Here is a 23,075-nt window from a genome sequence, read left to right as displayed (position 1 = left end):
AAACAGCTGAGTTACAAGTATCATGATGGATAGCTGGATTTTGATAGCATGGAAATTTAAATTGTGGTTCTTCTGTAGCCCATAGAAAAAAATTGTTGACCAGAGAGCTGCTTACTCATCCCTTTGATGATTACTTTATCCTTGATTATAATAGTATTTAGTTCTTCCATTCATTTAGTACACAAGCTGTATTCTTTCACCCATTCAGTATTCACTGCCAGGAAATCTTTTGGTCTCTCTTTTTGAGGAGGGGGTCAGAAAAGTATGGCAGAAGGTACAGGTAGGTTTGATCCTGCAAAATAGCTGAGCTGATTGCTTCTTGAATGGCAGGGTGTAGCATTAGCAAGTTGAAAACAATTGCTTCCTCTAGACTGGGTGTAGTACAGAACAATACTGATGCCTGAACCATGACCGAAGGTGAGCCACAGGATCGTGCCCAACTTACCTCTCTCCTCCCTTGTCAGCATTAGCCATAGTGCTGTATTACCTGCGTTTGCACCAATGGTTTGTGACGGCTAGTTTTAACCAGAATGTGAAAGGAATGTGCCCAAGTACTTGTTAGCATTGGCACACCTTCAGAGTAGACACCATGATTACTGTTGAGAAGAGGAAAGACTGGAAGCGATTTGTGTCTGCACCAGACCTAGGGTGGTTTTCAAACCTGGCTGGTTCAGATGTAATAGCGAACTATGATGTAGTGTTATGTCAGCAAGCTCTGTGCTCACACGCCCTTTTGTCCCTTAGGCACACCTCACTTCAAAGGTGTCTCACCAGGCTGGACAAGATTAAAAATACAAAGCAAATTGTTTTTTAAAAGATAAGTCACAATTCGTTGTTTGCCTGTTGTTTAGAGGAAGCTATTTAATATTTTAGTGTGAGCATCAGGATGATGGCTTTTGAGGTCAGGTTGGCACACACTATTCTTTTCAGGGGGAAGTAAATATATTTTTTCCCTGGATCTTGCCTGACAGTTTTGGAGCTTTGACATTGTCTCACAGTTTTGTTTGCTCTTTTCCTTGGTTTTGTTATAGCTGATTTAAGTTTAAAATTAAATGCTTCCATTGGGATCTTTTTGTGGCACCTCAGTCTTTTTAATAGCAGGTTTTCATTATATTCTGGATTTTACTTTCAATATGAATATATTGTTTTTGTGTTTCAGTTTTATGGAGTGCTGCTGTTGTGCACTTAGCTTTAGCTGAGATGGGGAACCTGTGGCCAGCCCTCTCAGATATTGTTGGACCAATGGCAGACAAAATCTTCACAATAATAATTTCCATTCTCCCTTCTGATTTAGTGGCAAACCAAATTTTGCCCACGAAGCATGACTGCAATTACACTTCAAACTAAGGTTTGCAATCCTGATTAGCAGGCAAAACATAGGGCCAGATAAGTAAGGCTATTAAAAGTGTGAATGCAGTTAACATTTGTTATGTGAATGTGATGCACCTTTATTATGTGAATGGGAGGAAGGGTGGATATAAATTTATTTATTTTATCAACATCATCATCATCAAGCCACAGAGAAGCCTGAACAGCCTTGGAGGTGAAGTGAAAAACTTTGAGACCATGGCCACTAGAAAGAAAGACAAACTCAATCTCCCAAGGTCCTCTCCCAAGTTCTCAGTGCCACTTGAGCTGCTACTTACATAGAAAAAAAAACCTTGCATGTTAATGGTTAATCTAGGGGCCAAATTAAATGGAATGACAAACTTTGCTTAGTAGCAAAATTTCAAATGAGACTGAAAGCTGGAATTTGGGAGTATATAAAATACAAGGCTCATTCAGACTGTGGTTTGTTGTTACATCTGAACCTCCACACTGTGTTCCGAGGAATCCTGAGGTTCTTGAGAAGGTTATCTGGAATTCCATAGTGATGGAGGTTCCCCAAAAAACTTGGTGTCAGTGTTCCCTGTGGTTACCTACACTTAACAGGGCGGACAGCGACTTTGCCCTACAACTTGCCCCCTAATTCTCAAAGTTCATTGGTAGATGGGATGGTGTTTGCAAGTCAACACAGAAATTGTTCCTCGAGGAGCACTATTCATTGAAAACCAATGTCCTGACTACCACCCAGAGTGGAATAAAAAAGTAAAACGGGCAAGTGTTACTGTTATACAGTGGTTCCGCTCCTTTCTCCTGGGCCGTGTCCAGAAAGTGGTGGTGGGGGATGAGTGTTCAGACCCCTGGGCTCTCACTTGTGGGATACCTCAGGGTTCCGTCCTTTCCCCCATGCTTTTTAACATCTATATGAAGCCGCTGGGAGAGATCATCAGGGGTTTTTGGTTGGGTGTTCATCAATATGTGGATGATACCCAGCTCTGCCTCTCTTAAATCAGAACCAGTGAAGGCGGTTAAGGTTCTTTGTGAGTTTTTGGAAATGGTTGGAGGATGGATGGTGGCTAATGGATTGAGGTTGAATCCTGACAAGACAGAAGGACTTGGGGGACAGGGGGCGGGCAGGTGTGGAGGACTCCCTGATCCTGAATGGGGTAACTGTGCCCCTGAAGGACTAGGTGCGCAGCCTGGGAGTCATTTTGGACTCACAGCTGTCCATGGGGGCACAGGTTAATTCTGTGTCCAGGGCAGCTGTCTACCAGTTCCATCTGGTATGCAGGCTGAGACCCTACCTGCCCACAGACTGTCTTGCCAGAGTGGTGCATGCTCTGGTTATCTCCCGCTTGGACTACTGCAATGCACTCTACGTGATGCTACCTTTGAAGGTGACTCGGAAACTGCAGTTAATCCGGAATGCGGCAGCTAGACTGGTGACTGAGAGTGGCTGCCGAGACCATATAACACAGGTCCTGAAAGATCTTCATTGGCTCCCAGTACATTTCCGAGCACGATTCAAAGTGTTGGTGCTGACCTTTAAAGCCCTAAACGGCCTCGGTCCAGTATACCCGAAGGAGCGTCTCTAACCCCATCGTCCAGCCCGGACACTGAGTTGCAGCTCTGAGGACCTTCTGGCGGTTCCCTCACTGTGAGAAGGGAGGTTAAAGGGAACCAGGCAGAGGGCCTTCTTGGTAGTGGCACCTGCACTGTGGAACGCCCTCCCAGCAGATGTCAAGGCAATAAGTAACTATTTTACTTTTAAAAGACAACTGAAGGCGGCCCTGTTTAGGGAAGTTTTTAATGTTTGATGCTGTATTGTTTTTAATATTCGGTTGGAAGCCGCCCAGAGTGGCTGGGGAAACCCAACCAGATGGGCGGAGTATAAATAAATAATAATAGTAATAATTATAAGTTAATTTGCTTTGTTCCTTGAGTTGTGGTGTTTAGAAATATCCTACCCCGCTTTGCTTTGCACTCTAGAATATGATTCGCAGGATTAGATAAAGGGGATTGGGGCAAACAAGGGGCCTCTTTTTCCTTCTGCAGCCCCAGGGATGTCAAAAACCTTCAACCACTAATAGAATTGCCTGTAAGATCTAATTAAGAGAGGTGAAGGGACCCAAAATAGCATTTCCTCCCTGCCTTTTGCAGCCATTCACTCCACAGTTAGCCCCCTAACCTTGTGCTGTTTCACCCTCCAAAGCCATTGCCACTCACTTGCATTCTGCTGCCTCATTAGAAAGCAACAACTTGCAAAGTCAACCAGTTCTGTTGTGATGTTTCCCAAATTCGGTACCTCTGGGATTATTGCTTAATATAGCCCCTGTTTTTAAGGCTTTAAAAATATTTCACATAGCTCTGTACAGCTGGGTTAGACATTTAATTAGGAGTTAAGCTAAACTGTGTTTTGAAAGATTTTCTCTTTTCAGTTTTCATTGGGGGGGGGGGAATTTGGTGAGGCAGAGGGTCTCCAGGGCACTGTTCCTACGTGTGCTTCGGTTAGCATATCTGACCTTGGGTAACTCAGCTCTCTTGCTCACTACCGGTAGTGTTTTCATCGTTTGCAAATTGGGAGTAAGAATTTGCGCTTGTCACAATTGTTTTGAGGTTTAATCTAACAATAATTTTGAAATATATTGCAAGCGGCTGGCTAAGTATGACTGGCCTGATCATCCCCTTTTTGATGAATGGCATTTTCCCTCTTCTCACTTGAAATAGGACATCACACTTTATTATTGGAATGGTTTTGAGCAGGCTGCCCTGAATTTCCCCCAAATGTATTTAGCACATTTTGTTCATTGCCTAATATTTGCTTGAGCCTGATGAAAACCAGAGCAAGGCTAACTGGGCATGGTATCATTTCTCCTCTAATGCCTTTTGTGCAGTTGGGCCTGAAAATCGATGTGGCAATTCAGCATCCTTGGGGAATATTGCAAAAAATAAAAAATAAAAAGGAAAGGAAAGAGGAAGAGGAAGAGAAGCAAAGCAGCCTCTAATATTTGTCATTTTCATAGTATGAGGATTTCATGTCCACAGCGTACTTGCTCACGTAACCCATGTATCTGTGATTTTGTCCCTTTATTGAACTTTCGCTGTCAGGAAACACCTCCTGGCAGGCCGAGAAATGCCCTCTTTCCCCAGTGGAAGCTTTTTCAAGTAGAAGATTGTCTCAACTGATGAAATACTTTGGTATTGTTCACCCCAATGAGTCTATCAACTGTGATAGCTGCCATCATGATTTGGGTGGGAGGTTGGGGGGTTGGGTTCTTCTCAAAGTCTCATTCTTTATTTTCAGTGATACTTTTCTCCGGATCCACAAGGTATAGAAACTTGATTTGTACTCAAAAAAAGAAAATAAGTCTAAAATGAACAGAATAAAATAACAGACGTGTTTAGTCCATGAGCCAGGGAAGAGACACATTGGCTTAATTCTTATTATTGTGCAATCTAAACTGGGTTGTGAACTAGCTGCAGTGATCCACAGGCTTTGGTGTTTTGCCTTCTCTATGTGAGTAGCAAACATTGGAAGTCTCTGGGTTCCAATTTGCAGAAAACCATAATTTGTTCTTTCATCCAAAGATGGCAAAAAGTACTTTTTGATCAAACTAGGATCTCAAGCCATAATTTTATCCTTTTTTGATGGAAAAATATGGTTTACATAAAGAGCAAAGGAATGATATGTGCCCAAGGCTTACTAGGGGTAGTTCTTGTAACAACAAACCATGGTTTGGGCAAGGCCCAGACCTCTGCAGGTACAATTTCTAAAGTTAATTCACAGTTTCCACATGTCCGGGTGATTTGTTTCCTTCTGCCTCTTCTTCTAACAGCAGAATTAACATTACGGAAGCATGTCTTTTAAAAGGGAGGAATTCTACACATGAATTCATAGAAACTGCAAAGGCATATGAGTCCTGGTGTCAGGTATCCCAGCAGACAAATGTGAAGTCAAAAAACACAAGGATTCCAAATTATTTTCAAATATTTATAAAGCTATCTTTTGGAAGTAATCTGCTCTTTTGAAGCCAGACATACTGTTTCCACCACCCAGGATTGCATATGCGGCAGATTCTTGGCATTCCTATCTTGTAGCACCAGATTTTGGCACAAAGTGCTTCATGCTTGGAATCAAGCTTCCTAAGAATCAGCCAGGGCTTAAAATCTTGGAATAGCGTCAACTCTAAATGAAATGAAACGTGTTCATCTTGAATTCTGCTTCAGTTTCCAGTTTGCAAAATGTGCCACCTGATCCCTTTCATCCTGAGCAGATAGGTTTGGGCAGATCCACAGCAAACATTTAAAGCGATGCACATGACTGGGAACTCTAGTTTCCCCCTCACGTACAGTGGTTACAATTCCTAGCACCTTTACCAACTTACAGTTCGTGGGGATTCGAACTGCCGACCTTCTGATCGGCAAGCCCGAAGCTCTGTGGTTTAACCCACAGCGCCACCTGCATCCCAACGCCACTTGCGTCCCAGCGCCACCTGCGTCCTAGCTAGTTCCCATTTAATCCGGAAGAAAGGACTTCCAGGATATGCTTTAAAGTTTAAATGGATCCTATGCTGATATCACAAGCCTACCTAGGAAGATCCAGTAGTTGTCTTGATGCTTGATGCTGAGGAGGCATTAGTATTCCTTTAACGGTGTTAACCTTTACTCCAGAGAGAGAAACATTTTAATACTTTAATAATCATATTTTGCTCCTGCATGATTCAGTTTGCCTGAGAGGTTAAGTGCATTCAAAGAAATTTTTATACTTCTTGCAAGCTTAAGTGTAATGGCCATTGGATTTGTCTTAAAGACCTTTGCTTTGCAGTGAAGTATGCATGAGGGCTGCCCTTTGCCTCACCTTCTCATTGACCTTGCATTTGCACACACTAATGGTTCCAAACAGGGCTAATGAGGTGATGTAAGGTATTAAGACAGAAGATAATGAATACAAGGTGATGGTCCAAGCAGATGATGTCATGCTGACTCTAACCCTGTATCGTCTATAGCTGCAATGCTCTGACTTAACACATCATTTATTCCTTCTTGAATGATTGGGATAAATCAGAATTTCTTGATGGGGAACTTCTGTCAAAGGCCTGCTAAGGTAGGCCAAAGAGAACATTAAGAATTTCAAATCCCAAACAACTGACACATTCTCAATTTATGATGGATGTGCAGTTATCAAAGACCACCTTAGATTTGAAACACCAGCAGGCAAAACGAACCTATGATTCAGAGTCAATTCTCAACAGGGACTCGGCTGCTTTTTGGAAGAATTTACAGAACATTACTGAATATAAGAGAACATCTTCTTCTGCTCCAGAGAGTCAAAAAAATGGCAAACGACCTGAATCAGTTTCATAGCAGGTTCGAAAGTCAAGCATTATCAACTAGTGCCATTCAGTTGGCGCCAGAGGCACCAACAACCACCTCAACCTGTTCTGAAGTCACTCTGCTGGTGATCTTGAAATAGTGTTCTGCACACTTTGTATAAAGTACTTTTACATTGCAATGTAGCCGAAACAAAATTCCAAGTACTGTATATTAGTACTTGGCCAATAAATTATTACTCTGTTCTATTCTATTCTATTCTATTCTATTCTATTCTATTCTATTCTATTCTATTCTATTATTCTATTCTATTCTAGCTTCCTCTCCCTTCTCCCCTGATACAGTTAAAATGAATGTTACCTCTTTTGAGTTGTTTAATTAAATAAATTAAATACTGTAACTTGTCTAAATTGCTTAGTTTCATAAAACAAATTATATTATCTGCAGTTTCCTGTGGAATGACAAGTGACCGCACATCTTCTTTTTAAAACTACAGTCTTTAGAACTACATTTGAAGAGTAAGGGGCTTCCCTGTTCCTATGCTTGCTGCTTATCTCTCAGCCATATTATTCTCACAGCCTTTAAGGTGGCAACCCAACAACTCTTTGAAGCATTGAGATGGATTAGTTTGGAAACAGCCTCTCTAAAGCCATCGTGTAGCATTGTAGTGATAGGTAGTTTCACTTGCTTGCAGTTATGTAAGAACTGCGTAAATGGCAACCAAATTGGAGAAGGGCCATAGCTTAGTGGTAGAACATCTGCCTTGCAGGCAAAAGGTTCCCAAGTTCAGTCCAAGGCATCTGCTGGTAGGGCTGGGAGATCCTTGTCTATAAGTTTGGATAGCTGCTGCCAGTCAGAGTGTAACCACACTTACTCTTGTCCTGCTGCTTTGCCCCAGGGAAAACCACTCTTTGGCGCTCAGTTGGAGCAAACAGCAACTTGGGGTTCTTTCCAGATTGACGTTTGTTCCAATTTAGAGCTGAAGAGCAGTTTTTTCCCTGGGGAAGGAGTGGGACAAGGGGAAAACTGCTGGGACCTGTGCATTCTAGGCACAGGAAAAGGGACAAGTAGAAGTGTGGGCTGCTGAGTTTCAGCTGAGCCTACTATTATTACTTTCCTTGAAGATATCCTTATCTTATCTAAGACTACAATTCCTTTTTATCTTTACTTAATGAAAGAGGAAGCTCTGAACGTAGAGCCTTTGTGTTACAAATCTGGCTGTGCAATCAGATCATTGCATGGGAATCAGGCTTTGGGAGGAAGACCTAAATTATCTTTAGAATTGTGCAAAACACTGGTGCAACTAAAAATTCTCTTGCATAGCTATTGGTTCTCTGTGGCTTTTATAAAGCTGTTCCCCACCTACTCTCTTGCTAGTTTGAATAGCTGACTATGTGGGAAAAACACAGTCAATTTTACCACAACTTTTTTTTCTTGGACTATCTCACCCCTCCCAGAGCTCATTGGAGGAATGTGCATATTCCTCCACTACAAAAATTGGTGAATTGTGGAACGAAAAATAATTAGAAATTGTATTGGAAAAGGTAACCCCCCCCCAGATCTAGTTCTTTGAACATTATAATAATGTATTTGCTTTGTTGATAGCAACAGTATTTATAGTATACAGAAAATGTCAGTATCTGTCTACTATTTAAGAATAAATAAATAGCATAACTGTATTTATACTTCTGCACCAGCTTTGGTAGGTTTTCAAATCTCATTTCAGCACTACTGTTTGTGTGTAGCGGTAAGTGGATGCCATTACTGTTCTATGATTTCATTCGCACAAGATCTGATGTCTGGAACAGAATTTGGGATGCTGACAAACCCTGCGTTCATTTAAAACAAACAAATACCCTAGCAAGGTCTTAGTCCTCATTACTGAGGACAGTTGTCACTCCCAACCAGCCCCAGGCAGTTGTTCAGGTTACTTAGATAAGAGTTCACTGGCTGATTTTTTCCTTTCCACTTTGGCAGCTGAATTGTTCCGTGTGCCTCAAATTATGTAATAGCTAAAGTGTTGTGCTAGGGCTGGGACACCAGGATTCAAATCCCCACTCAGCCATTATGCTCACTGGGTGGCCCTGGGCCAGCCTAACCTCACAGAGTTGTTAGAATGGCAGAATTATATCTCAAGGTTGAAAAAAGACTGACCTGAACAGTTGTGGGGAATGTAACTCTCGAAAAGTAAATTCCCATCTTCAGATGGTAGAAAATAATATTCCTATGGTTTTAGGGTCCTACTCCTGGATTGCTTCATTTGGTGTATTCTACAATACACAGGGCTGCCTCAAGCCGGTCCGGCGCCCTGGCACGGAGATTGCTCCGACGCCCCCGCCCTGGTAGGCGGGCACAGCATGCAGCATGGCTTCCGCACGGCTTTGCCGCGCAGCGCCCTCCTGCCGGCACGGCGCCCTGGCGCCCTGTGCCACCGAGACTACCCCTAGAGCCGGGCCTGACAATACACCCACAAAAGCAAAGGAAGAGAATAAAAATTCCAAAATGCACAGTTGAACCAGCAAAAAGTCACAGACTAGCTTTCAGGTTCTCCTACATTATGCAAAACACAGATCTCTCTTTAATATCATTGTGCAACAACCAGTTTTATGTGCTTGATTTTTTAATTTTAATACTACTTATAATACTATTGTCAGGAGTATGGGCAGGAGTCAGGCTCTGGGGCCTGTAGTGCTTTGCAGGACTGGGGCATGCCTCAACTTGTGCTGGAGAAGCAAGGCGTGGCCACACAGGTGAAGTCCTCAGCTTGTGCTGGAGAGGCAAGGAGTAATCACCCAGGTGAGGCCACTTGAGATCTCACTGCACCTGGTGGCAGGAGCTGGGAGGGATAAAAGCCCAGCATTTCCCTTCAGCTCTTTGCCACAGCAACGCTATCCCTGCCTGGTTGCATCTGGCCTCTTGATCCTTGCTTCTTGGACCCCTGCCTCGCCTTCGCCTTGCTCCTGCCCCGTGGACCTTCGCCTTGCTTCTTGTTCCTGGATCCTTCGCCTTGCTCCTTGCTCCTTGGACCCTTGCTTCGCCTTCGCCTTGCTCTTGCCCCGTGGACCTTCGCCTTGCTTCTTGTTCCTGGACCCTCGCTTTGCCTTCGCCTTGCTTTGTGCCCCGTGGACCTTCGCCTCTGCCTTCGACCCTGCTTCTTCACCACCATCTTGCCTCTGGTCCTGACGCCCGCCGACCGGACCGTGACAACTATCATCCTAGCTAAAAAGGTAAAGGGACCCTTGACCATTAGGTCCAGTCGTGACCGACTCAGGGGTTGCAGCACTCATCTCGCATTATTGGCCGAGGGAGCCAGCATACAGCTTCCAGGTCATGTGGCCAGCATGACTAAGCCGCTTCTGGCGAACCAGAGCAGCACGCGGAATCACCGTTTACCTTCCCGCTTGGAGCGGTAACTATTTATCTTCTTGCACTTTGACGTGCTTTCGAACTGCTAGGTTGGCAGGAGCTGGGACCAAGCAACGGGAGCTCACCCCGTCACAGGGATTCAAACCGTCGACCTTCTGATCAGCAAGCCCTAGGCTCTGTGGTTTAACCCACAGCGCCACCTGCGTCCCGACACCACTTGGGTCCCAGTGCCACCTGCATCCTAGTTAGTTCCCATTTAATCCGGAAGAAAGGACTTCTAGGAAGTCTTAAAATATTGAATCATAGAATTGTAGAGTTGGAAGGGACCGCAAGGGTCATCTAGTCCAACCCCTTGCAATGTAAGAATCTTAACTCAAGCATCCATGACAGAAGGGCATCCAACCTCTGTTTAGAAACATCCAGTGAAGGAGAGTCCATATATTCCTGAGGGAGTTGGTTCCACTGTTGAACAGCTCTTACCGTCAGAAAGCTCTTCCTGATGTTTAGTTGGAATCTCCCTTCTTGTAACTTGAAGCCATTGGTTTGAGTCAGGGGTCAGCAAACTCTTTCAGCAGGGGGCCAGTCCACTGTCCCTCAGACCTTGTGGGGGGCCGGACTATATTTTGAAAAGAAGAAGAATGAATTCCTATGCCCCACAAATAACCCAGAGATGCATTTTTAATAAAAGCACACATTCTACTCATGTAAAAACACCAGGCAGGCCCAGCAAATAACCCAGAGATGCATTTTAAATAAAAGGACACATTCTACTCATGTAAAAACATGCTGATTCCTGAACTGTCCGCAGGTCGGATTTAGAAGGCGATTGGTCTGAATCTGGCCCCTGGGCCTTAGGTTGCCCACCCATGGTTTGAGTCCTACCCTCTGGAGCCAGAGAAAACAAGCTTGTTCTATCTTACATGTGAGCAGAGTTGACTAGAGCAGAGTTCATTTTAACAGGATGCATTTGGCATGAAGACTTCCCAGGAACTCTGCCCTCCCGATTCCTGATAAATGGGAGTTGGCTACAATTACGCAGTGTGTAGGGAAGGCATTCTGTGCCTGTTTGGACACTCTCCTCTTGTCGTTCCACACTCTGTAAGGCTGAGACCTGACACTGGAAGCTGACTTGGTTTTCAACTCCGGCACCTTTTTGTAGAATCTAATCCCAGGAGTAATTTATACAAATTAGTGAAAGATCTGCATTAAGGACTGTTAAGTAATGCAAAGGCTAGTAGCTGCCTGTTTGAAGTCCTATTAAATTAAAATCTCTGTTTTCCTAGTGTTTTATTGTGAAGGGTTATATGCTAATGTGACTGCTTGAAAACAGATAACTTAGCCAATGTGTGTCTAAATTGCTGGAGTTCCTGTTGGGATCTATTGGATTTACAGTAATCTTTAATTAGAAAAAGTGTAATTACTTTAGGATGGATTATCTATGTTGCTGTCCGTTTCGTAGTGTTGCCTGGTAACCTCTTTTGGTGTGTTGGGTCTGTTCCACCCGCTTCCGGCTTTTAAATTAGAGGGAGTAAAAGTCTGCAGTGGTTTAATGCCTGCCTGCCTGAGCAAAAACCTTTTAGTCAAATGTCACTTTTCTTTTTTCTTTTAATATAATGATCACAGGCAGCCTTGGAAATTGCGTTGCAAAGAGCCTTCAAGGCTTGCATGCGTCCACCAGTACCATGGCCTGTCCCTGAGACACCTCTCTGGACATGTTTTCTCCTGGGCTTCTTGGGGCCTCTAGTCAAGGGTAGATTCAGAGGAGGGCTCTAGAGTAGCAAGGACCAACCTCTGTGTTCTTGGGCAGGACTTCCTTCTTCTTTTAAATGGCAGATCGTAATTATACAAACAAGTGAGAAATATACCTCAACGATGCCAAAACTGAGAAAGGTTTTATTGCAGAGTTGCCTGATGTGTTTTGACATGATTGCTTTTATCAAGGGCTTTTGCTATGCAAGTTCTTTTGTAACAGGGGTTTCTTGGGTCACAGCTCTGCTATCCAAGACACTTTCAGTGGCAATGTCAATGATAGATCCTTGGAGTCTTGTACATGCAAAGTTTGTGCTTTATTACCAAGCCATGGACCCTCCTCTGAAACAGTAGCTTCATTCAGTAAGAGCAATAAGAGGAGCCCAGATGGTTCAGGCCAAAGGCCCACCTAGTCTAGTGCTCACAGTGGCCATCCAGAAGTGCATGGAAAGCACACATCCAGAACCTGAGCACAACAGCACTCTCCTCCCTTTTGATACCCGGCAACTTGTATTCAGAGGTGGGCTACCTCCAACACTGTGCTGTGAGCTTGGGGCTGGGGTTGCAGTTGCTGTCAGATGATGAGGACACTCAGCGGGGAGCAGAATGAGAAGGAGTCCAGCGAAGGGGAGGCAGTCCCACTGGCTCTTGTCCTGCCCCATCCTAGCAGTGAGGGACAGTGTTCACCAGCCAGGAGCTGGAGGATGAACCCAGGGTCTGACCCCCCACCCCATTGCCCATACGTTTGTGCTGCCTCCACAGCTGAGTACAGAGTCACACCCCATGGAGAAGTCTCAGGGTTTATCCACACTTACCCCATGTCCCACTTAAAAACTCTGTATCCAAGCATTTTTTTGTTTTGGTTTGTTTTGCCCTGGAGCTTTCCCAGCAAAAACCTGCTCTTTAGTGCTCAATCAGAGCAAACAACAATTTGGGTTTTCTTTGGATGGTTTTTCTCTCCAATTGAGCTTTAAGGAGCAGGTTTTCAGAGGGGGGAATCCAAGGTAAAAAAACAAAAAAAGGGCCATGCAGACACTGAGCTTTAAGGCATGGACCATGCCTTGAAAGAGAAGAGGAAAGTTAAGTGTGAGTAAGCCTTCATAGGGAGAAAGTGAGCCCACCATGTCTCACCCTTTAAAAGCTGGTGGGAGGAGTTTGGCTGTCAAGACATCTTTTCAGCTGGTCTCAGGGCCCCTGATGTTACTCTCAAACTCTCTAGTTGGGTCTTGATTGATCTGTACCTGTAGCTTGATCTGTACCATTGCAAGCCTTGAATAAAGCTTTCAATACACTTTATCCACATGCCACATAGAAGGGGGGAAGTTATGTGTCAAGACCCAACCAGATGTTGATAATTTGCTGCATGTGTCCTGCTGCTGTGTGGAAATTGAGCAGCTGCTTGGTGCTGTTGCTGCCGCTGCCTGTAGTAAGTATGCAGAGGAGAAGCAGAGTGAGCATATTTCCGTGCTTAGGTGAAATGGACCCTCAAGTCATCAGAGGATAGATAAAAGTGATTTTCTTCATTTTGGTTGTCCTTCTGAAAAAAATATATAGGGGAAAAGGCCATTGAGTTGGCATTGTTTTTTTCATTTTCTAATTTACACAGTTGAATAGTGTGGTGTTTTCCAAAATACAATGCATCCTGAGATCTTACTGTGGAAGCAACTAAAAATGCAGCAACCAAAAGTAGTACAGTCCAGAATAAGCTTCTTTAGTCACTTTGATTTTGTGGTAAAGCTCACATTTTACCCCTGCTGATAGCTTAGGCCGTTGCAAATAAGTCTAACCGAAGGATTCCAGTGTTTAACTCCTCCATGTATCAGATTAGACCTATACAATATGCTTTTAGATGCATCTCCACAGTAAGCCATTTCTTTGATAAAGAATTTAGCTCCGACCCGGTTTCTTTATCGCATGCCCCAAGGGCCTCCCTTCTATGCATTAGCAGCTTGCCTGCCTCACACCAGGAGCAGGGTAATTTAATTGCTTTGAATTCTGGTTAACTTTAAGCCATTTCAGTTGTCTCGTCATAAGTAACCATGATTTCCCTCGAAAACAGTGGGAACGGCACAAAGCTCTTGCTTTGAAACATTAGGCTTTATAATTCTGGAAGAATGGGAATTGTAACTGATGCACTAGTCAAGTGATTTAAAATAGTACGTAGCCTGTGAAGTTAAGTGTATTTGTGGGAAATGAGTAGTCTGCATGCAATGTCAAGGTTTCTTGCCTCCCATTTGGCCCTTTGGAGCATCCCAGGACCCACCTCCATGATGCTATTCTACCTCCATTGCCTTTTTTCTTGGAGCTGCCAGAAACCTGTTTGCTCTGCCTCTTCCTGGTCTTCCCCACCTCCCTTCTTGGTCTCCAACTGAATGAGCCCCTTCTCTCCTTGCAGCTTATTCCTTTTTTTTCTTTACTTTTTGGGACCCATCCCCCTTCCCTACCATATTTTCCCTGTGCTTCATTCCCAGTCCATTATCTTGGGTTGAGGAAGAGTAGGCAAGCAACTCGGGTCCCAAGGCAGCCCCAAGATATCTGACTATTTCCAGGATTATTTGGGTGCAAATTTTTCAGGCAGTATCTTTGCAACCACCACCTAGTTCCTGCTTACCCTTACTGGAAAAATAGTGAAAGGGATAGAGGGTTGTATTAACAGCAGCAGAGAGGGTGAGTATGTGGTATTTGGCTGCTTGGTGTTCATGGTCATGCCTCTTGGCCAAGCACTGAATCCATACAAAGCTTATTCTTCCTTTGGACTGTATCCAGCAACTTGGATTCTAATCACTAGCTACCAAAGTACAGAATGTTAAGATCTGATCAGGGGCCTTCTGAGTTGAGGTTTTTAAAAGAGTCATCCTCTTCCAGCCCCTAAAGCTCTGTAATAAATCAATGAAAACTGGGTTATCTGGAACAGCCTGAATAATTTTTGCCACTAATAAACACTTGCAGTCAATATTATTGTAGCAGGGATGAAAGGGGAGCACGGGACAAAGAAAGAAAAGATAAGATGTTGAAATATGTGGACTATACACAATCACAAGAGTATAAGAAGTATAAATGTAATGGTTGTTGCTCACCAGAGAACACATTTAGCTCTCTGGTGTCACTAGGCAACATGCTGAAAGCAATCCATCCTCCCTGTGAATCTAAGCACAGAAAGGGAGAATAAGTGTAAGAGTTTCAGGCACTGTGGTCAGAGCATCCGGCCAGTGAGTCGCTCCTCTCCTCTTCTCTCCTCTCCTCATTTTATTTTATTTTATTTTATTTTATTTTATTTTGATGCTAAGCCTTTCCATAACAACATGAGAAATTTGGCCTCATTTCCCATTTGGTTGGTAAAAGATCAAACATGAACAAAAACTGTTTTCGGTTGCTGGTCTGAAATATTGCTGCTGAGTACATTTTGGGTGGACCACACTGTTGCCTTACTGGGCACAAGCCCCCTTTTGATGGGTGGTTTTAATTTGTAGGAGGGTGTGCTTCTCATACAAACAATACTTGCCCTGAGATCTACCCACTTAAAACTGTGATTCCAGTTCTTGGTTAACATTAACCATGGGTAAGGTCTCTCTGTGCTGGCCAAATGCTTAACTGCGCTCCAGAGAGGGGAGGGAGTATACTTTGCTGATTTGCTTCTCCAACCCGTTGGCAGCAAATGGGTGTTACAGCTGCAGAAGTTCACAGTATGCAAAATTGCAAAATGTCTGATTAACCTCATTTTCATGATTAAGTAGCACTGTTGCACTGATTGTACTACTCTGAAGTAGTTATCCTCAGATATGCCCCCCCCCACCTTCTTCATTTTCCAGCCCTCCAGTATTTGGGATTTTTCAAGGGTTGGGGGGTGGTCTGCAGCAAAGGTAACTCCTTCCCCCACTGCTGTATGACTTGCCTGATGATGTTTTCTTGTTTACATATAATAGGTATGGTGTATAAATAAGCAAAAGATGAAATAAAACCTGCCATCCAATCAAATACTTCCAGTTGATTGATCAGTCTAATCAGTTGACTGGACTAAATGTACGTACCGGTATGTATCTGCTACCTAAGTCTTAAGACTGGCACCTTTTTAGAGGTTACTGAAGGAAGGTTGTGGTGTTGCTTCCGTTGAGTTAATTTACAATTTTAATAAACAAATGCTCACACTTTCTTTTTTCAGGTATAGAGGAATCTGGAATACAGAGTAGTCCCTATGAGAGTAACACACAAGAAGCCAAATGGCCTAAAAACAACAAATGTGGTTAGTTTTGTGACAGGCTCTGATTCAAAATATTTGTTTTTTATTGCTTTCATTTTTAAAAAGAACATCCATAGGATTCAAAATATTTCTTGGCACTGTTTTCTACTGAATTTTAATTGCGTCTTTCACCCGTGGTTCTTAGTGGTAGAAAAGAGGCCATATTAGTTTAACTGTATACCTGCCAGTTTTCAATAGGAACTGGAAGGAAAATGTGTTTCTTAGTAGAATTCAACATAGTACTAAGTCATTGGTTCTGCTAGTGCAATGGGAAATTTTCCCCCAGTCTTCCTCTGCCCCCCCAAATTTGCCTTAGGGGTCCGGTCCCCACAACCCCCTGGAGCAAATGGGGTGGCATGGGGGGGGAGAGGAGAGGGAGGGAAGTCCTGCTGTGCAAGCGGGAGTTATTCTGCTTCTGCAGCTATTTAGCTGTATACTGCCCAATGTGTTTGCCATTAATTTTGGTACAGCAGGTGGGGAAGACAGTGACTTTCATAATAATAATAATAATAATAAATAAGTTCATTTATATGCTGCCCATCTGACTGGATTATCCCAGCCACTCTGGGTGGCTTCCAACAAATTAAAACACAGTAAGACATCAAACATTAAAAACTTCTCTATGCAGGGCTGACTTCAGATGTCTTCTAAAAGTCAGATAGCAAGGCACTTTTCAGTGTGTGCTCTGCCATTAATTGAAGAGCAAATATTTAAAATTAAACCTTTGTCTGATCTTTCAGTTAATCCAGCCTTGAAAATAGCTTATTGATTAGTCACCTGTGGCAGATACAAAATTTCATTGAGGGGACCAGGCATAACTTTTGTAAAAATTAAGTTCCTGTTATTTTCTTTTATGCTTTTATGCTACAGATAGCTTTCATTTGGACAGAAGGCCAGGGCCAACACCTTCTGTGTACATATTCACAAGTCTGAATTAATCCATTAATTTTGCCATCCTCCTCTTAGCTGTGATGAATGCCATTGGCAGACAAGATCATATTTCAACTCAGGAAAAAGTGGTATGAGATATCTGCATCAGATGAGTGATGCGTACTCAGAAGCCTTCTACAGGAGGTTGTGTTCTTGTTAGAGAGCACATTTAGGCTGTGAGAGTTAATGAATTCTGAAAACTGATTCATCCCACGCTGAATCTCAAAAGCTGACTAGCTTTTTTCTTTCTTTTTTGATTCATCCAGATTTTTTTCTTTCTGGTGGTGGCATCTTAATATTATCAGCTAGCTCAGTGTGGGGTTTTTCTCCTCCCCGCTAAACCAAGCACTATACATAGTACTGTGTGTGTGTGTGTGTGTGTGTGTGTGTTTGGAAGCCTGTGCTAATTAAAATGAGTCCTTCCAGATGCTAGTAATGCTGGGTTTTGGAAACTATACAGCTGGAGAGAGAAGCACAACCCACACACAGAAACTGGGAACTCTAGAAATCTTGAATGTGAGAAGCCTGGCCCCTCCTCAGACTGACCATGCCCTGGGAAACGTGCATAGGAAAACAGGAAGGATCCTTATCAATGAGTTCATTCACAAGGTTGTGTAAAGAAGATGAATAACCTCTTAATGCCATGTTAGGTAACGGGAGCAGGCACCAAGGTCTGATAGAGCTTCCCTAGGCAGAATGAGTTTCACTATGTGGTCTGAGCATCAAGTAAACTTGCTTGACAGGTACTTGTTACACCAGGGTTAGCTAATCATTGGTCCTTCAGGTGTTTTTATGGCCACCAACTTGGATGGCTTTAAAAGAAGATTAGACAAACTCATGGAGGATAAGGCTGTCAGCAGGATGGCTGGGTTCTGCCTCCACTGCTGCAGTATGCCTCTGAATACTAGTTGCTGAGAATCACAAGTAGCGAGAGTGCTGTTGTGTCAAGAAGAGCTTCCCAGAGGAGGCATCTGGTTGGCCACTGTGAGAATGTGGTGCTGGACTAGATAAGCCATTGGCCAGTTGCAGCAGCATTTTCTTCTGTTTGTGTGAGAAGGGCATTCAAACATACCTGCAGATGCATAGAACCCCATACATGCTGTTGTGAATTTTTGATGGCAACTATGCCCAAAGTGGAATTTTTAATTGGGCTAGTGAATGCATTTTTAATTGTACCCCTGGCTGCAGACTAAGCTTGCTTGAGGATTGTGACCTTAGAAAGCTCTGAGAAATACAGTAGGTAGCCTTGGATTGCATTTTTTAAAAGCGAGAGGCCTTGTTTAGGGAAAAGCCTGGCAACTGACCAATTGTAGTCTCTTAAGGGTGGATATTTGTCATTTTCACTTCCCCTGCCAGCTGGAGTCAAGCGTGCGAAGGGAAAGCAAAAAAGTTATGTTTGTACATACGTGTCAATGACCCCGTGCCTCAGAATCTTTCCCGGAAGGCCAGTTTGATGATTTCTTGGAAGTCTCTCCCAAACCATGCTCTTTGGAGTTGGAGAATTGCTTTTGCCATAAGGAATCTTTTAGGAAGGCATGACAAAGACAGCTTTTTCTGAGATGTGGAAAGAGAAATTTTAAAATATATTTACAGTATTAAAATATATGATTCCTACACTCCACTCCTCTTTAGCAGCTCTTCCTGGCTTCTGTGAAAGGCTTCCTCTGGTCTTCCAGCCAAGCATAGATCAGGTCCACATAACATATAAGCAAGAGACAAACAATAGCTTTTAAGAAAGGTTTTGCTTCACACCACCCTATTGTCTCCTCTAATTATGCAGGGTTTTGAAACAATACAAAATCTTGTTCAACAGAAGAGAAATTAGGTTGAGTAGACATAGCTTGGGCAGCCATTGTTCTTCCAAACCATCTTCCACTCCAACCATCTGTTGTCATCTCTAACCATCTGTTGGAGAAGGGCCATAGCTCAGTGGAAGAGCATCTGCTTTGCAAGCAGAAGGTCCCAGGTTCAATCCCTGGCATCTCCTGGTAGGGCTGGGAGAAGTTCTGAAGAAGTGTGCATGCACACGAAAGCTCATACCAAAATATAAACTTAGTGGGTCTTTAAGGTGCTACTGAAGGAATTTTTTTATTTTGCTTCGACTCAGACCAACACGGCTACCTACCTGTCACTTTGAGAAATTATCCCTTTGGCCTTTTCTCGGAACAAGGCAAGGACGGTGTGGAAAGGGAAGCAGAGAGTTAGCATAGCCATTACTAATCAACTGGCAAAATTATAAAAATTAAGGGGTGAGAGGAGAAGGGATAGTGGGGGCAGCAAGTAACACAGAAGAAGTGGGTGGCAGAGGCGGCAGCAACTCAGGTGGCAAAGTCTCTTGTGCCAGCCCAGCCATCTGGATGTGTTCATTTTAAATTTATCAATAAGGCCTAGAACTGTATCTCATGTCAGCACTATTTGCCCTAGTTCCTCAGCCTTCATGTCCAGCTTATAAGATTTCCAGAGGCATCTAGTTGGCCACTGTGGGAGATATGATGCTTGATGAGATGCAGCTTTGATCCAGTTCAGCAGGGCTCTCCTTAGGCTATGCCTCAACCTTGTACAAATGTGATTAGGGATGCCAGAAAAATCCTATGGTCAGGAACAGAAATCAGTCAAGTGAATAGGATTCATTCACAGTGTTGTTTGAAGATTTAAAAACTATATGCAATTAATGACTTTTTTAATTAAAAAATATGATTCTGTAACTTTTAAATTAATGTTATGCAAATTACTTAAATACTGGGCAGTGAGATGTATAACATAGTATGTGGCAGAAACCGCAGCTGAATGGAAATGGCACTGATTATGACAAATATAGATTAGAGCAGAAATTCCTGCCTTCTTACATTAATACCAGTCACCTTGCCTTTTCTATCTGCCTTCTAATCTGTCTTTCAGTGTGGCAATTCATAAGGGCTATGGATGCAGCAGTCTAATATCCAGGTAGCCAATAGATGTCTTTCTCTTTTTCTTGCAGATGATGAAGTTTGCTTGGGACAACTACAAGCAATATGCAATGGGGAAAAATGAACTGAGACCTCTCACTAAGAATGGGCACATCGGGAACATGTTTGGTGAGCTGAACAATTTGCTGGAACAGTTTCAAGTGTTAAATGTTTAGGAAAGAGAAAATTAGATTAGAGGCAGACATACATACCGTACATTATAAGCCCACGGTGGAGCCACACTTTCCCCCTTGTAGGACAGATGTACAGATTTCGAAACTGAATCAAGGCCGGGAGCAACAGTCCTTTCTGTTTCCAGCAGAATCTGGGCTGTGTAGAATACTGATTATCTGGCCCATACAACAGCCATGAAGCTTCTCCCTGACAACTGGGGAGAGAATGTTTTAAGAATCTTAAGGAATTTGGGAAAGGTGGAGGGACATAAATCTGTGCTGGAGGCTGAACAGGTATATATGTCTGAAGAGGAAGAAAAGTAGAGGGAGATTGGAAGGGGTGTGTGTGGAGTGGGGAACAGACCAAGTTCCTGAAAGGAGATGTTCCTTACTTAGGGCCTTACATGCTAGTATCATAGTTTTTTTACAGTTGCAAAAGGTAGGTATGTAAAAGCAGTTGAAATTAGTTCTGTTCTGAAAAAACTCACATGAAACCATTCCCCTGCAACATGAATTCACTGGTCAGGTTTCCCCATGTAAATTCACTCTTTTAGATGCAGTCCAGAATTATGACCAAGTTAACTGCCCTTTTTACATAGTGGAATGAAGATTACACAATATGCAGTGATCACAAAATGGTCATTTAATGACCTCGCCACACAGCCAGATCCCTACTGAGCCAAGCAATGGGGACATTACATTACAGTCAAGATCATGGGCTCTGGCTGAGCTGAAAGCCCCTCTGGATTTCCTTCTGAGGGCGGAGAACAAGCAGCAGAACATTAGGACAAAAACTGTACAGGTTTCAATCATTTGGCTGATTGGAAAGGAAAATGACCCTGCTTGGTCCTGGTGCACCAAGGAGCTCTCTGATGCTCCAGGACCAAGCAGGATTGCTCTCCCTTCACATCAGCCAATAAGAGGCATCAATTCTGCTTAGCACTGGGGCTGGGTGTGCCAGAGAGCTCTTTCATGCACCTGAACCCAGTACTAAGCAGCCTTGATTCTTCTATACCCGTCAGCTGGCAGGGAGGGGAGAATCAAATACCTTTCTCAAACAACGTCAGCAAACTGCAGCCATCAGTGGTAGGGAGGGAAGAAACAATGGGGCCGACAACGTCCCAAGCAGGAACCCCACATAATGCACTTAGACTGATGGGCAAGACAAGCCACCTGTCAACTTTGGCCTGTAAAGCTGATCCTGATAAGGATTTGCCCTGTGGAACCAGAAAGGTTGCCCCTGTCCTGTCTTGGGCCCTGCTTCCAAGCTTCTGTGAAGGAGAGGTGGAGGTTCTGTGGCTTATTCTCAATCTGGATCTATAGATCTCTCAACTGGCCAAGCATTTCCTCTTGCATCAGTTCTATTCAGAGGAAGATGCCTCTCATGAAATATTGAAAACATGAATCAATATTAAAGGCTTTGCTTTGTGTGCTTACTGGTTTGTATAATTTTCTCTTTAGCCGATTATAGTGTTTTGGGTAACTCACAATGCTTATGCTGCTTAGGCAGCTGGTGTTCTCTTCGTCGGTCTCTTTCTTCTTTTTCCCTGCCCCCTCATGCTTTTCTGAAGCTAAGCAGCCTCCTTTGTCACTCAACTTCCCAATGCCATCACCTTTTGATTTGACAAATTGATATATATATATATATATATAATGTTAATATCTATACAGTATCATAATCTCTAGCCAGCTCTACGTAAAGCTGGAAAAGCATCATAGCTGTTCTGATTTGAACAAAATTGTTGAGGAATAGTGTAGGCTGCTGGTTTGGGGGGTTGACATTTGCTGCATTTACTTGGACTGTTTTAGCATGGAGGACCCTTGAGGCTGCCAGGAGGGTTGTTAGGAATTGTGACGGCCACCATGTGTAACCTGGATTACAGCCCATCAGGTCTGGGCACTCTTGGCATTTAGTCTCTCTCATTCCTTTTCCATCACTTGTGTAAAGGATCAGATGAGGACATCTGGCTGTTGCCTCTCCACCATCACCACTGCCACATAGACCTGTCCTGGCTCCTATTTGAGGGCACAGTACTTGGACTCTCTGATCGATGGTTGCCAAAGGCTTTAATCCCGAATTCACTGCATGACCAAAACAAAGATGGAAGCCAGCTGTTATATCTGAGCACTAAGTTACATGGTGAAGCATAAGCTAAGACATTCCAACACTTGACAAATGTCCTGAGCTCTCCTGCTGAATAGCAGAGTGGGCACAGACATTTGCACAGTTGGCGATCCAAGCTTTGGGACTGAGAAAGCAAAAAGGCACTCCTGTGAGTGGGCTAGGTCGGCCGCATCCTTGGAGACAGAGGCAGAGTTGGAGTGGCCAGCTCCCTGATCAAGTCTCAAGTGCCTTCCTGGGGACAGGAAGTGCTTTGATGATGGGAGGCAGCGGCAGAGTTGCATCAGGTGGCTTCTCTGCTGACAGGACTTGAGGCAAGATTTTTCTTTGATGCCCTACATGGTTCCTCCTCAACACCTAGAGCAGTGCCTCCTGAGCTGCTGGGCTCTCCCCTAAGATCCAGTTCTACAGCCACTTCCCATTCCTCCCCCTCATTACACCAGTCCTACTGGTACATCTCCTCAAGGCTCATGTCAAGACTGGCCCTTCTACAGCTTCATGCAAATGGGGAGTTTTGCACTGGAGCAGCTATATACAATGCACTCGATATTTCTCTTTATTGACTCACCTGCTCAAGGCTGCCTCTGGGAGAAGAAGCAGAACAAACCTCTGCCCTCCCACCGCTCTGCTTCTAAAAAAGGCTTAGTTGCCTCTAAAGCCTTGGTTTCTGCTCCTATGTTACTCTTTGTGTGGAATTGGTTATTTCAGTCTGGAGGCTCCTGTTAATAATCCCGCTCTTTTAACTGTGGGGTCTTCCCTGTTGCCAGAGTTTGTGAGTTAATGGATGAACTAAATTTGCATCCTTCCAAAGGATCTGAGGGCAGCAAACACACAAATAATCTAAAAAGCATCTAAAAGCAATTCGAATAGAGGCGCAGACTAGGAAAGAACTCTACATG

General features: G+C 43.6%; 1 protein-coding gene and 1 non-coding gene across 3 annotated transcripts in view; both read left to right on the top strand.

The window, feature by feature from the left end:
* MAN1C1 (mannosidase alpha class 1C member 1) overlaps positions 1–23,075 on the top strand; it is a 139,550-nt gene that overhangs the window by 31,134 nt on the left and 85,341 nt on the right. For both annotated transcript variants that reach the window (XM_035118282.2, XM_060275795.1), the window contains exon 2: positions 19,914–20,010. In XM_035118282.2, coding sequence (XP_034974173.2) covers positions 19,914–20,010 — 97 coding nt within the window. The remainder of the gene's footprint in view (positions 1–19,913; positions 20,011–23,075) is intronic.
* TRNAA-UGC (transfer RNA alanine (anticodon UGC)) lies at positions 18,847–18,923 on the top strand. The gene has a single exon. It is a non-coding gene; the product is annotated as a tRNA-Ala (tRNA).

Source organism: Zootoca vivipara, chromosome 6, assembly GCF_963506605.1.
Source record: "Zootoca vivipara chromosome 6, rZooViv1.1, whole genome shotgun sequence".
NCBI classification, from domain to species: domain Eukaryota; kingdom Metazoa; phylum Chordata; class Lepidosauria; order Squamata; family Lacertidae; genus Zootoca; species Zootoca vivipara.
The sequence above is the reverse complement of the archived record's forward strand: the minus strand, read 5'-3'. Positions and strand labels throughout refer to the sequence as shown.